This window comes from Chiloscyllium plagiosum, chromosome 15 (genome assembly GCF_004010195.1).
Source record: "Chiloscyllium plagiosum isolate BGI_BamShark_2017 chromosome 15, ASM401019v2, whole genome shotgun sequence".
In the NCBI taxonomy this organism is placed as follows: domain Eukaryota; kingdom Metazoa; phylum Chordata; class Chondrichthyes; order Orectolobiformes; family Hemiscylliidae; genus Chiloscyllium; species Chiloscyllium plagiosum.
Genome location: NC_057724.1, coordinates 44,625,163 through 44,639,752, shown reverse-complemented (window position 1 = coordinate 44,639,752; position 14,590 = coordinate 44,625,163). Strand labels below are relative to the sequence as shown.

At 39.7% G+C, this 14,590-nt stretch overlaps 1 protein-coding gene across 3 annotated transcripts in view; it reads left to right on the top strand.

Annotated features, from left to right (window-relative positions):
* The window catches only part of LOC122557273 (serine protease 23-like), a 105,825-nt gene extending 99,172 nt beyond the window's left edge, over positions 1-6,653 (top strand). For all 3 annotated transcript variants that reach the window (XM_043704795.1, XM_043704794.1, XM_043704796.1), the window contains one exon: positions 4,531-6,653. In XM_043704795.1, the coding sequence (XP_043560730.1) occupies positions 4,541-5,659 (1,119 nt within the window). In that variant the 5' untranslated portion in view covers positions 4,531-4,540 and the 3' untranslated portion in view covers positions 5,660-6,653. The remainder of the gene's footprint in view (positions 1-4,530) is intronic.
* The last annotated feature ends 7,937 nt before the right edge of the window (positions 6,654-14,590 follow it).

Below are 14,590 nucleotides of genomic sequence, written 5' to 3'. Positions count from 1 at the left end.
CCATCTGGAGGTAACAGAGCAAATTACACACGCAGGATATTAAGAACTTTGAATATATTTGCAATTCCAGGATGGCATTGAAGGTTGACTACTCTAAAGGCATTAGCTCCCCCCCTCAAAATAAATTGGATAGTGTCATCGTTAAATGCCATGGATCATATGGATGCATTAAGTGTTCATTTAATATTAGCAACAATAATTTCAGGACTTGTGGCGAATACATTTTGTCTCATTTTCCTCTTTAAATCAATTTTCTCCATTTTATTTGCTTGCACCATCATGTTTCAGTTTTGTGACTACAGTTTGTACAAAGGCCATAAATAAATCGAGATTTTCAATGTTTGTAATGGGAGAAAAGAAAAGTGAAAGTTCAAAGAACAGGATAAACCCAGAAAGAGTGGTTTTTAAAATGGTTTTACTTTGAACAGTTACTTTTACTCTGGCTAAACTGACGCTGCAAGCATTTAAGAGGAGCTAGATTTTGCACTATTGAATTGAGGGCTAAAGAAGCTGATACAAAAGATTTAAGGCCTAAACAAAATATTGATGAATTATTTTAGCAGTTAAAATACACTTTAACTTGTAAAAGAGTTAAACATAGCATATCTTGATCATTGTATGTCATTCATATTTTTAATGAAAAACAAATGTATCATGCTAAAGTTTAACATAGTGTTATGCACTACAAACTTTTGTAGCTAATGAAATGTTGGGTTTTTTTATCTGAAAGAATTGAAGCCAAAAGGGTTAGAAGTTACATTTTAGCTGTACAAAGACCTGGTGAGCCAATACGTGGGAGTCCCTCATAGTTCTGGGCACCAGAACAATAGAAAGGATATATTTGCTTTGGAGGGAATTCTTTTATGAGATATTTTCCTTGGAAAGAGGTTTTAGTTTATTCTTTCACACAGTATCTGTGTCACTGTCTAGGCCATTAATTATTGTGCAGCATGATGGTTCAATGGTTAGCACTGCTGCCTCACAGTGCAAGGGACCTGGCTTTGATTCCAGCCTCAGGCGACTGTATGTATGTGTGGAGTTTGCACATTCTCCCCATGTCTGTGCGGGTTAGGTGAATTGGCCATGCTAACTTGCCCATAGTATTCAGGAATGTGTAGGCTAGATGCATTAGTCAAGGATAAATGTAGAGCAATAGGGTAGGGGAATGGGTCTGGGTGGGATACCCTTTGGGGCATCAGTGTGGACTTGTTGGGCCAAGTGGCCTGTTTCCAGAGTGTATGGATTGTATGATTCTTATTTCTCATCCTAATTGTCCCTTGAACATAGTGGTAAGCCACCTTATTGAATCTCTGCAATCTGGTATACCCACAGTGCTATTAGGAAGAGAAAGCAAGGATTTTGACCCAGCGACAGTAAAGAGACGGTGATTATTGTTCCACGTCAGGGCAGTGTTTAGCTTGGAGGAGAACTTTTGGGTGGTGGTCTTCGTCAACCTTTTAGGTATTGGAGGTCACAGGTTTGAAGAGTAAAGAAGGCTTGGTGAATTGTTGCAGAGCATCTTAAAACTAGGACACTTTGAATTCCAAGGAAAGATGGTTAGATTCTCTCTTGTTGGAAATAGTCCTTGTTTAGCACAAATATTAATTGCCACATGGGTGCCTAAACCTAAATGTTGCCCAGGTCTGGCTGCATATGGAAATGAACTGCTTCGGTGTCTAAGGATTTGAGCTGAGAATTGACCTACAACAACCCAAACCATCTTGCTTCATGCTAGGTAGAGCTCTACACAGTGCAGTTTTCTCTGATTCCCATTGGCTTTAGTTTTGCTAGGGCTGCAGCCACCTCATACTCACTTAAAGGTTTAGCTGATGTCAACGGCAGTGTGTCACTTCATCTCCTTTTGAGTTCAGCTTTGAGTTTGTTGAAGACACTAATTAGGTCAAAAGCAGCTTATCTGGTAAGTGCTGCTTGATTATTCTGTCAATGGTCCTTTCCATTGCTTTACTGATAGTTAAAAGTAGGCTGAGTTGTAATTGTGTTTATTTGTCCTTTTCTTTACATACAGAACTTGCATGAGCAATTTTCTACATTGCCAGGTAGATGCCAGCATTAAGGCTGTACTGGGACAGATTGACTTGTGCTCCAAAACTAATTGTGCCCTGAGTTGTCAATACTGTTGCTGGAATGCTGTCACGACCAATGGACATTGGATACAACCATGTCTTTAGCTATTTCTAGAGTGAATCAAAGACTGACATCTGTGATGCTGGTGGCTTCCAGAGGAGACCAAGATGGATCATCAATTGACACTTCTGACTGAAATTGTTGCAAATGGATCCCCCATTGTGAAATATCTCCCTCCTATTAGTTGTTTAATTGCTTACCACCATTCACAAGTGGATGGCACAGGACTCGAGAATTAGATCTGCTGTGAGACTGCTTAGCTTTATCAGGACTCAATATTGAGTTCAATTATTTTAGGGACTGAATACCTTCTTCCAAGTCTTCTTATTCACGCTACACCCCTGGCCTTATCATCACACAGCTGTTTCAGCACAGCCAATCCATTTTCAAATACTTATGGTCCCCATTATCAGTTTTTCTCTTTTGTTTTTCCCTGGCATACCATTATCCATCTGTTTGTTCCTCTGACTCTATCCAGGCACTCCTTTACTACCCCCTGTCCGCAGCATATATGCGATCTTTTTCTAGCTGTGACTAATTCTGAAGAAGGGTAACTGGACCTGAAATATTGACTCTGCTTTCTCTCCACAGATGCTCCCAGACCTTTTGAGTTTCTCCAGTAACTTCTGTTTTTGTTAAACAAACTAGTTTTGTATTCCCTTAAGCTTAGAGATTAAATGGCAATTTCATCAGTTTTCTCAATATTGAGGGGAAGGGATAAATTAGAGGAAATTCTGCTAATTGGGCTATATAAAAGTTCCTCAAGGGGTATTTCCATGCTCTTGATGCTAGACACATCCAAGAAAAATGTCAAGGGCATCACCAGGAACAATGTATTATATTCATGGACCTGACCAAAATATTTGACTCAGTAAATCATTATGCTTTTGGATTGTGCTTCAAAGATTTGTAACTCTTTAACCTCATCCCGTTCTGTATCAAAAATGCAGTGTTGCTGCTCACTCAATCTGCTCTGCAAGCCATTCTGAATACCTTTTAATTCTGTATACAAGAGAATTGATTTGACCTTGAATGTTGCCAAAACATAACCCACCTATTAAATCACACTTAGTCATTGATATATTCCACTTCCCATATACATTAAAGGAGTGACCCTGAAATATGTTGAACATTTGCCACACCTTGGCAATTCTATCTCTCAAAAGGCCAACATTGATGAGGACATTGAACAGTAGATCAACTGTGCGAACTCATTCTTCTACTATAGCAGTGTTTTTGACAGCAAAGATCTCTGTAAATCACCAAAAACCCTAGTATACAGAGCAGTTGTCACCACCATACTCCTGCATCACAGTGAGACCTGAACACTATATCAGCGACACAAACAGCACCAGAGAAATTCCACTAATAGTGCCTCTCTTACATCCTCCAGACATAACCAGAGAATCATGAAACAAACACAAGTATCCCTTTTGAAGCCTGATCCACGCGCATTCAAAAACCACTCCTGTAAAATCAATGACAATGTTTGAGTGAGCAAAAAGCATCATCCCTGGTATGTCTTACATTCTCAACTCTTAAATGGCCAATGTTCCAAGGAGGACAAAGCAAGCTCTTCAACAATACTCTGAAGCTCTTCTTGAAGTAAAATCATTAATAATTGGGAGAAGCTTGCTACCAATCATTCAAAAAGATTAAAACATCGCCATCTAAGTCACAACACCTAGGATCTGAAAGTTAAGAACTGGCCAGTTCAGTCACATGAAGACAGAGGGCAGAAACCGGCAATCTTGAGTAAATGTGACCTTAAGAAAAAAAGGGACAGATGGTGTCGTCAGTGATAGGGCAACAGTTCAATAGTCAAAATAAATTAGAGCCAGATCCCTCAGAAATGAAATTAGAAAGCACTTTTTCATGAAAAAGGTTCTCAAAGTTTGGAACTCCCTTCTAAATAGCAGTTGATGGTGAATCAATTAATCACTTAAAATTTGAGATTGATAGATTTTGGTTAATTGTAGCTATTAAGGAATATGGGACAAAGGCTAGCTAGGTCACAGGCCAGCCATGATTTCATAGAATGGTGAAACAGTTTTGAGGGACTGAATGGCCTGTAACAATGCAATGCATCAATTTTGTTAACATAACTATAGTAAGGCTCTCCAACCTGCATCTTTGCATGTTTGCAATTTTTGTATCCAATTTCCTGGTAAGACAATTTGTTTTCTAATTCAACATATGAACAAGAAAGTTGTGAATTTTTCATTGATAAACCAGTAAAAACTGATTTTAAATGTCACACTTTATAATGTTGGTTTTTACTTGCAAAATGCAATGTGTTAAGACTTGTAAACCCATGAATGTAAAGTTACAAGTTCAACATTCACAAGAAGTCACTAAATATTTTTCTCTTCTTTGTTTGAGCAGGACCTTCACAATGACCCTGTTACAGATCCTGGCCATTATTTTCTATTTTGCCAAGCAATCCTCGTTCTCTGCCATAGACTCCAATATGACCTGGCATAGACCTGAGATCCCAGTGTTCCTTCCCCAAGAAATACTGAAGTTGGACAAACCCCGATTCTCTGCAAAGGCTATGCCAGATCTGACCACTCACTGCAATGAGGAGTGCCTGTGGAAAGAGGCTCACCCTACCTTAAAGGATTTAAAAGAAAATCTCTCTTATGAAACAGTTTACACCAACGGCACTCGAACACTCACTATGGTAGACTTTGCTGACTTTGATCCAAGTACCTTTCTCTTGAAACAGTACACCCCTAGGAGATTACGGCGTAAGAGGCAGATTTTCGGAGTGGATGGAAGATTTGATATTTCTGGAAAGCAATTCTTGCTTCATTTCCCCTTTTCTACAACGGTGAAAATCTCCACAGGGTGCACAGGAGTCCTGGTGTCAGATAGACATGTGTTAACAGCAGCACATTGCATCCATGATGGGAAAGATTATGTCAAGGGGGCGAAAAAATTAAAGGTTGGGTTTTTGCAAGAGAATCCCAAAACCCAAAAGTTGGCAAAAAGTTCCAAACTTCCACCAAAATTATTGACTAGGTGGTCACGTGTCAAACGCACACAGGTACCAAAGGGTTGGATACGATCTCAGAATGACCTCAGTATGGACTATGACTATGCTTTACTGGAATTGAAGAGGCCTCATGACAGGCCACACATGGAGATCACAGTTATGCCAACTACAGACCAAGTAGCGGGCAACAGAATCCATTTTTCAGGATTTGACAGTGACCGACCTGGACAGCTGGTGTATCGATTTTGCCGAATAATCAATGAGACACCTCATCTCATCTACCAGCACTGTGACGCTCAGCCAGGCTCCAGTGGCTCCGGAGTGTATGCTAAATTGTGGTTGCCAGAGAAACAGCATTGGGAAAGAAAGATTGTCGGTATATTTTCGGGACATCAGTGGGTGGACCTCAATGGGGTGCAGCGAGATTACAATGTGGCAGTTCGCATTACACCACTGAAATATGCACAGATCTGTTACTGGATCAAAGGCGCTTATAGTGATTGTCATCTCCATTAAAGCCTAGAGACAGCAGCACAAAGAACACAAGAATGACCCTGCCCATTTAAGGCATTCAGTACCAATTTTTAATTCCAGCACACTGATTCAAAAATATTGAGGCCCTGCACAAGAGGACAGACAGCTGGAGCCTTTCTAGACAAAACTCCATTTTCCTTGTGATCAAGGTCACTGACCGAGAAGTTGAAGAAGTTTGAACATATCAAGACTTGGTACATCAATGATCAGGTTGCCACCTTTGCAAAGTTTAAAGCTAATCAGGATGCAACATTGGGGCAAAGGGTGGACTTCACTCATTTTCTTAATAGATAAAACTATTCATTCATTCAGCATTGACATTAAAAATTCACTCATTCAGCATTGACATTAAAAATGAGTGTGAACTAAGTGGGTTCAATTTCTGGAGTCATCAACCAAAAAAAAATCATCTGATCAAAAAAAAATTAGTGGCCACCCTATTCATGAAAACCGTCTCAGTGATTCAGTAACAGTTCTAAAGAACAGATTTCTCTCTAGTTGCAGTTTTTTGTAAAATTAATTTCAATAAGGATTGAAAAGGAAATTTGGAAAGGAAACAGAAAATAAACATATTTAAAGCAACATTATGTTTAAAATCCCTACAATCATGTGACAATGCCATCAAGTCCTTTTTTTAGAACCAATTACTAACCTTCAGTGATTTTAAGTTGTGCTATTTTTCCTTTTTCTATTTTGCTTGGATAAAGCTTTTAGCTTCGAGCTATTGCCCTATGACAGAATAACTAGAACTAGGGCAAGTTTATTTCACTGTACTAATTTGGAAATTGCCACCATTCAACATTGTGGAACCTTCTGAAATCTTAATAGTCATTTGAAAAATACCTTTCTTGATGGTATTTAAGGAAAGATTAGAGATACCCAAATAGAAGCAAACTACCACTGATGCTGGAAATCTAAAACAAAAGTACTGAAGAAACTCAACAGATCTCACAGGTTCTAATCTGAATGAATCAGATTAGATTACATTGCAGTGTGGAAACAGGCCCTTTAGCCCAACAAGTCCACACCGACCCGCAACCCACCCATACCCCTACATTTACCCCTTACCTTACACTACGGGCAATTTAGCATGGCCAATTCACTTAACCTGCACATCTTTGGACTGTGGGAGGAAACCGGAGCACCCGGAGGAAACCCACGCAGACACAGGGAGAACGTGCAAACTCCACACAGTCAGTCGTCTGAGGCGGGAATTGAACCCAGGTCTCTGGCGCTGTGAGGCAGCAGTGCTAACCACTGTGCCACCATGCCACCCAAAAAAATTCTAAAGAAGAACTCAGGGTGGCATGGTGGCTCAGTGGTTAGCACTGCTGCCTCACGGTGCCAGGGACCCAGGTTTGATTCCGGTCTCAGGGAACTGCCTGTGTGGAGTTTGCACATTCTCCCCCAGTCTGCATGGGTTTCCTCCGGGTGCTCGGGTTTCCTCCCACAGTCCAAAGATGTGCAGGTTAGTGAATTGGATTTGCTAGATTGCCCATAGTGTTCAGGGATGCGTAGGTTAGGTACACTGGTCAGGGTTAAATATAGGATAATAGGGTAGAGGAATGCATCTGGCTGAGTTACTCTTCAGAGGGTCGGTGTGGTCTTGTTGAGCTGAAGGGCCTGTTTCCACACTGTAGGGATTCTATGAAAAAAAGTCAAATGGACTCAATGTCAACTCTGTTACTCTCTCCACTGATGCTCCCAGACCTGCTGAGTTTCTGCAGCATTCTGTGTGCTTGTCAGAGAACCTAAAACCCACATATTTCCTGGGTTGCGTCCTCAGCAGTTAGATAGCCTGCACATCAATCTGGGATGCAGCTTAATTGGTGCAGCTCACCAATTGTTCATTTGAGCAACCTCAAAAGAAATTCATTGAAGGGAGCAAGGGTACAAAAACTAGTATTAAAAATAGAAACAATAAAGAGAAGGTAGTACCAATCCTCTTCATTAGTCAAACCATGACTCGTCATTCTTGTTTATCTCCCATCTCTGTGACAGCCTATTTAGTGATGATCATACCTTGTAGTGGGCAGGACTGACCCAATGCTCAAATGCTATGTACAGTGTAGTCCATCACCCTAATACTGCTAAAGGGTCATTTTTATGATCATTGATTTGGTATTGATAAAAAGTATTTAATGCAACAGGTAAATTTCTCAACAAATTTGTTTTTGTTGTGCTAAAAAATATCAACGGAATTTTGTTTACAAGATATTGTCCGTTCCACTCTCAAATTGGGGTGGGGACAGCGATCTTATCACAAAACATTTGGGCTTTTGGCACCCAGGATACTTTTCACTGATGAAGCCAGGCTTATCAAAATTCCACCCCGACCCAAACTGTTCAGCATATGTATCCTATTTTGAGAGCTACTTTGTCTGTCTTGTTACTGATTTACATTGCAAATATAAAACTGTTTAACATGTTCAAAGAAATTTAGAAGTGGAACAGCATTAAATAACACCCAAGAAAAAGATGCAGATTTATTTTTGAAATAAATACTCCAAATTTGTGCTTGGAATGTACTGTGGTACATAGTGATGCCTACTGAGTTGAATGTTATTGTGTAGATATAGTATGACTTCAGATTCCTCTTCGTGACTTAGTGTCTCCTAGTTAGTTACTGCTATCTGGAAATTGAAAAGACAAAAATGCTGCAAAGATATTGCAAATTGCATGATAAAAGTTAAGTTAAAATCGGACTGCCTCAGAGCCATAAATTGGCTTTCCTTCATTTTCTTGTTATAAATGTCATTTTCTTAGAATTCTTTTAAAAATAAATATTTTTGAAGCTCACTTTCACAGTGCCTTGAGAAAAAAGTACCACCGGAATGCAAATCTGACAAATTATTAATCTTTTTTGAAAGCTGTAATTTGCAAAGATGGTGACTGAGAGCAGCTTTAGCCAAATAAGGGGTCAGCAGGTGAAAAAGTATATATAATATATATATGAAAGACACAGAACATGAGAAAATCAACAAGGCATTCTGTTGATTGCTTGGGCAGGCTATTTAGGGTAAAAGAGTGCAATGATTAATTTCCATTATTTTTTACTCCTTTATTATTTGACAAATTTTTTATCATTCTGCGAGTACAGAAATTCATCCCAGCACCTGCTTCGCATCCCAGAGAAGTTTTGATTTTCATACCATTAATATTCATTGGAATTAGTGGTAATGAACCATCACAATGACTTGAAGTAGAAATGTTGTTTTTCAATGAAATTCAGATGCTGATCAGTTTTTCTGGTCGAAGGGTTACTGAAGACTGTAGTACACAACAAAAGGTCATTGGAGTCAGTCTCTGATAAGTCTGCGGCTTCTTCCAATGCTGATTTCAAGCCTCATCTGGGGAATTTACATCATGCAATATTGAAGCCAAAATCCCATTCCACCCTTCCATACTCTCAATCAAGTGAGAAGTACAGGCCAGAGCAAAGCAGAAGAGAATAACATGAGAACTATTAAGGTTCAGATGCCATTTAAACAGATGCTTAATATCGGCTGTATAAAGATGGGTAATGAGAAACTTTAAAAAGATTATGAATGGTAAATTTTAAGAAGAGGATAATATTACAACAATTAACACATTTCATTTTTGCCTGGTATCATATCCCCACCATGTGCACCATTTCCATTCTGACTCCAGCAATGCACATCTTTCATAGCTTCTTCACCTTGAACTGATTCAATTTAGATTTGTTTCCTAATAGCCAATTCCACATCACGGATTCACTTTGGATAAAAATGAGCTATAATGGTCATGTCTACTCTGATTTTTTTTCAATTATTACCTTTTTCAGAATTGCCAAGTCATGTTTAGTTTTAAATTTCCATCATTGCTTTTTAATTCCTTTGTGTCCATATTCTTTCCAATTTGTGTGGTATCCTCCGAAATATCTGCATTCATCTCATTTTGGCTTCATCCTGAATTCAAATCACTTGATAGCTGTGCCTTCTTGCCAAGCTTCGAAGCTCTGGAATGTCCTCTCAATTTCTCTAACTCACTTCTCTCCTTTGAGAATATGCATTAAAATCTACCTCTTTGATCTAACATCATATTAGATCATGGTCCTGTGAAACATCTTGGGATAGGTTACTAAACAATAAAAGTTCACTCTTAAAATAAGCATTTTAAATAAGGTTTTTTGCAATTATTGAACAACGGGGAGATTAATACAGCACAATATTAAAAAGGTAGGCATCGCCTTGGAATAGTTTTCTTAAAAATGGTCTTTTTAATATGTAAAAGTGAAGAATAAAATCAGCTGTAAGAGTCACCCAGTGGCACACCATCCAGTAAATAACTGGCCAAAAATAGATTAGGACAGTGTCAATTTCAGACAGGGCGCATGTGCTAAAAAGCAGCATTCACAGCCTGGATTAGCTAAGGTGCACAGATTTTAACAAAAATGGGATTTTCCAATGAAAATAGAAACACAGATGTTTGCAACACTTTGAAGATTTTAAAGAAACTCTTTTATTCTTGTGTCATATGATCCATTGAAACAACTCAAGGCTAAGGGGTGATTTGCAGACAACTCCAAGGAATGAGATTTCCAGTCATGGTCTAACCACAGACCCACAGCATGATCTCAACCAAAACAAAAATACAAAAGCAACATGTCAAGGATTAGTAGCATCAAAGCCAATGTAAACCTTTGGGTTGACCACATTCATAGAGTCATAGCGATGTACAGCATGGAAACAGACCCTTCAGTCCAATGTGTCTATGCCAACCAGATATCCTAAATTAATCTAGTCCCATTTGCCACCACTTGACCCATATTCCTCTAAATCCTTCCTATTCATATATCCATCCAGATGCCTTTTAAATGTTATAATTGTACCAGCCTCCACCACTTCCTTTGGCAGCTCATTCCATATACACCTGTGTGTGAATAAGTTGCTCCATAGGTCCCTTTTAAATCTTTCTCCTCTCACTCTAAACCTGTGCCCTTTAATTCTAGACTCCCTTACCCCAGGAAAAAGACTTTGTCTATTTATCCTATTCGTGTTCTTTGTGGATTTTATAAACCTCTACAAGGTCACCCCTCCACCTCCAATGCTCCAGGGAAAATAGCCCCAGCCTATTTGTAAATGCAGTTGCTTTCACTTGAATGATTTATAGTTGAGTGCTTTTAATACTGAAATAGTTGTGAACAGAGTGCAAATGTTTGCAAGGTATGCTTTTTGAGGCCCCTTTTGCCTTGTCTAATTATTTTATATCGTCATAGAGGTATAGAGATGTACAGCTCGGAAACAGACCCTTTGATCCAACTCATCCATACCAACTAGATATCCTAAATTAATCTAGTCCCATTTGCCAGCACTTGGCCCATATCCCTCTAAACCCTTCCTATTCATATACCCATCCAGATGCCTTTTAAATGTTGCAATTGTACCAGCCTCCACCACTTTCTCTGGCAGCTCATTACATACATGCACCACCCTTTGCATGCAAAAGTTTCCCCTTAGGTCCTTTTTAAATGTTTCTCTTCTCACCCTAAACCTATGCCCTCTAGTTCTGGACTCAACCCCAGGGTAAAGACTTTGTCTATTTACCCTATCCATGACCCTCATGATTTTATAAATCTCTATAAGGTCACCCCTCAGCCTCTGCTGCTCCAGGGAGAACAGCCCCAGCCTATTCAGCCTCTCCCTATAGCTTAAATCCTCCAACCCTGGCAACATCCTTGTAAATCTTATCTGAACCCTTTCAACTTCCTCCCTCTAGCAGGGAGACCAGAATTGCATACAGCGTGCCAAAATTGGCCTAACCAATGACCTGTATAGCTGCAATATGACCTCCCAACTTCTATACTCAATACACTGACCAATAAAGGTAAGCATACCAAACACCTTCATTATCTTATTTATCTGCGACTCCACTTTCATGAAACTATTAACCTGCACTCCAAGGCCTCTTTGTTCAGCAACGCCCCGAGGATCTTACCATTAAGTGTATAAGTGTTGCCCTGATTTGCCTTTCCAAAATGCAGCACCTCACCTTTATTGAAATTAAACTCCACTTGCCACTCCTCTGCATATAGGCCCATCTGATAAAGATCCTGTTGTACTTGGAGGTAACCTTCTTCGCTGTCCACTACACCTCCAATTTGGGTGTCATCTGAAAATTTACTAATTGTACTTTCTATGTTCACATCCAAATCATTTATATAGATGACAAAAAGCAGTGGACCCAGCCCTGATTAGTGTAGCATATCATTGATCACGTCTAATCTGAAAAGCAACCCTCCACCATCACCCTTATTTACATATCATAAATTGAAAAGTTTAATTCCCTAATTTTTTGCTTCTATTTCTATATCCTTTTACAAGGTGCGTTACTGGCAAGACCCACATTTGTTGCCAATCCTACAGTTCTAAGTGGTAAGCCACCTTTTTGAACCACTATAGTCCATTTTGTGTAGGTACGCTGACAGACATGTTGAGAAAATTTGGTGGCACAGTGGTTAGCACTGCTACCTCAGTGCCAGAGACCTGGGTTCAATTCCCACCTCAGGCAACGGTCTTTGTGGAGTTTGCATTCTCCCCATGAGGACCTTACCATTTGTGGACGGCACAGTGGTTAACACTGCTGCCTCTCAGCGCCAGAGACCCGGGTTCAATTCCCGACTCAGGCGACTGACTGGAGTTTGCACATTCTCCCAGTGTCTGTGTGGGTTTCCTCCCGCAGGCCAGGTGAATTGGCTATGCTAAATTGCCCCGTAGTGTTAGGTAAAGGGGTAAATGTAGGGGAATGGGAGGGTTGCACTTCAGCAGGTCGGTGTGGACTTGTTGGGCTGAAGGGCCTGTTTCCACATTAAGTAGTCTAATCATGACTGTGTGGGTTTCCTCCGGGTGCTCTGGTTTTCTCCCACAGTCCAAAAATGTGCAGGTTAGGTGAATTGGTCATGTTAATTTGCCCAGTGTCCTAGGTGAAAGGATAAACGTAGGAGGCTCAGTGTGGACTTGTTGGGCTGAAGGGCCTGTTTCCACACTAATCTAAAAAAAAGCCTTTAAAAAAATTCCAGGATTTTGTTCTAGCAGGGAAAAAGCAGTGGTAGAGTTCAGAGGATTAGAACATACTACCAGACACTAATGGTGATGTGGAGGGAGTGAATAACAAGTTTTTTTTTTAAAATTTATTCATTCATGGAATGAGAGTATACGTACCTGGGCCTGAATTTATAGCCCAAGTTGCCCTCGAGAAGCAGTATGCTGCTTTCTTGAACTACAGCCATCCACATGCTGTAGGTAAACACAATAAGTTAGGGACAAAATCCAGCATTTTATCCCAGGAATACTGAAGGAATGTCAGTCTGGTGAGTGACTTGGTAGAGATGGCAATACACCCACATATACACTGCCATTTTCCTTCCAGAGGAAAGAGGCCCTGGATTTAGAAGATGCTAAGTAGCCTTCTGGATTGTACGCAACATTGCTAATAAATGGATGATGTGGAGATGCCAGTATTGGACTGGCATGGGCCAAGTTATAGGCCAATATGTTTATTTGAAATCAAGTTTCCAGAGTGACTAATGCTCCTTTGTCAGGTGATGGAGCTGTGCTCTAAATGTGTCATTTCAAATAAACATGTTGGACTACAACCTAGTTTTGTATGAATAGAGTGAATTACTAATGAAGCAATCCATACTGCCTTGGATAATGAAATTTAGTTTTAAAAAAGTTGGCAAAGCTGCACTCATCCAGACACATAAGAAACATTTCACTACTGCTGTGTGGTTTGTAGGTGGTGCTCAGGCTTTGGGAATTATACAGGCTACTATATGCATAACATACACCTCTACAAAGTGTTACTTTCCCTCATTCACCCATGTTTCTGCCCAATCATTTTATAAGAACCAACAATATTAAAGTCAACAAATACACTAAAATTTGACATCTGAAGGACATAAGTATTTTTGTACATGAAAGGATTGTGGAATCACCGAAGACCTAGTGCTTTTTACCTGCCCATCTACTAAAAAGTAGTTTTAGGGATGGTCTAGTCATGTTTTCTGGTCAATTGTTGACTGTGGGAGAATTATGGCAATAATCATGCAAGCAAATAGCATGGAAAAATGCTGCCATCACAATTACCACCTTGGAGCATGGCATAAATACTACATGCCACTTATCAGCCAAAGTCTTGAAATTGTCCAGGTCTGGTTGTATGCAGGTTTTTAAATTTTAAAAACTTGGACTTGCACATGGACTAAAACACAGCAACCAGAGATTATCCCTCTGGTGACTTTAAAAAAGTCATTGAAGTAACTGAAGGACTTTGGTCTTACCATTTACCCAGAGGAACTCCTACAGTTTTGGATTGTGCAAAACTTCATAAGCATCAAGCTCAAAAAAATTAGGTACAAGTGCAGAAGTTTGGAGATTCAAGCATAAGTGAATTTAATTAACTTCCTTATTTTCTGCCACTTTAGTCCTATACCAATGTTGAACATCCAACTCCATCAGTCTTTGCAGCTATTGGCCTTGGTCTAAGTGACAAGCCAGTGACACTGAATGCAACATTTTTGTATTAAACTCCATGTGTCCATTCTGCTAACCAATGTTATCAGTGCCAATTGGCACCACCTTTCCAGTCAGCCACAAAAAACTTAATGGAGAAGCACTTGGAAAGCAGTTGACAAACTGCATAGGCACACTGGGATGTTCATGAAGTTCCCTGCCATTGAAGTTCAATAATGTACACCTCTATAACTCAACTCTGCTGTCCCATGTATAAAATCAATTCTACAGAAACATGTAGATCTAGTGCACTGCTTCAACAGGTGAGTGTTGTGTACTTGCAAAAATATGTTTGTGCTCTTCATTTGTTGGCCCCTCCTTAGACAGTGAGTGAAGAAAATACCAGGTGATGTAATTGCATAGCACATGGACAGATTTT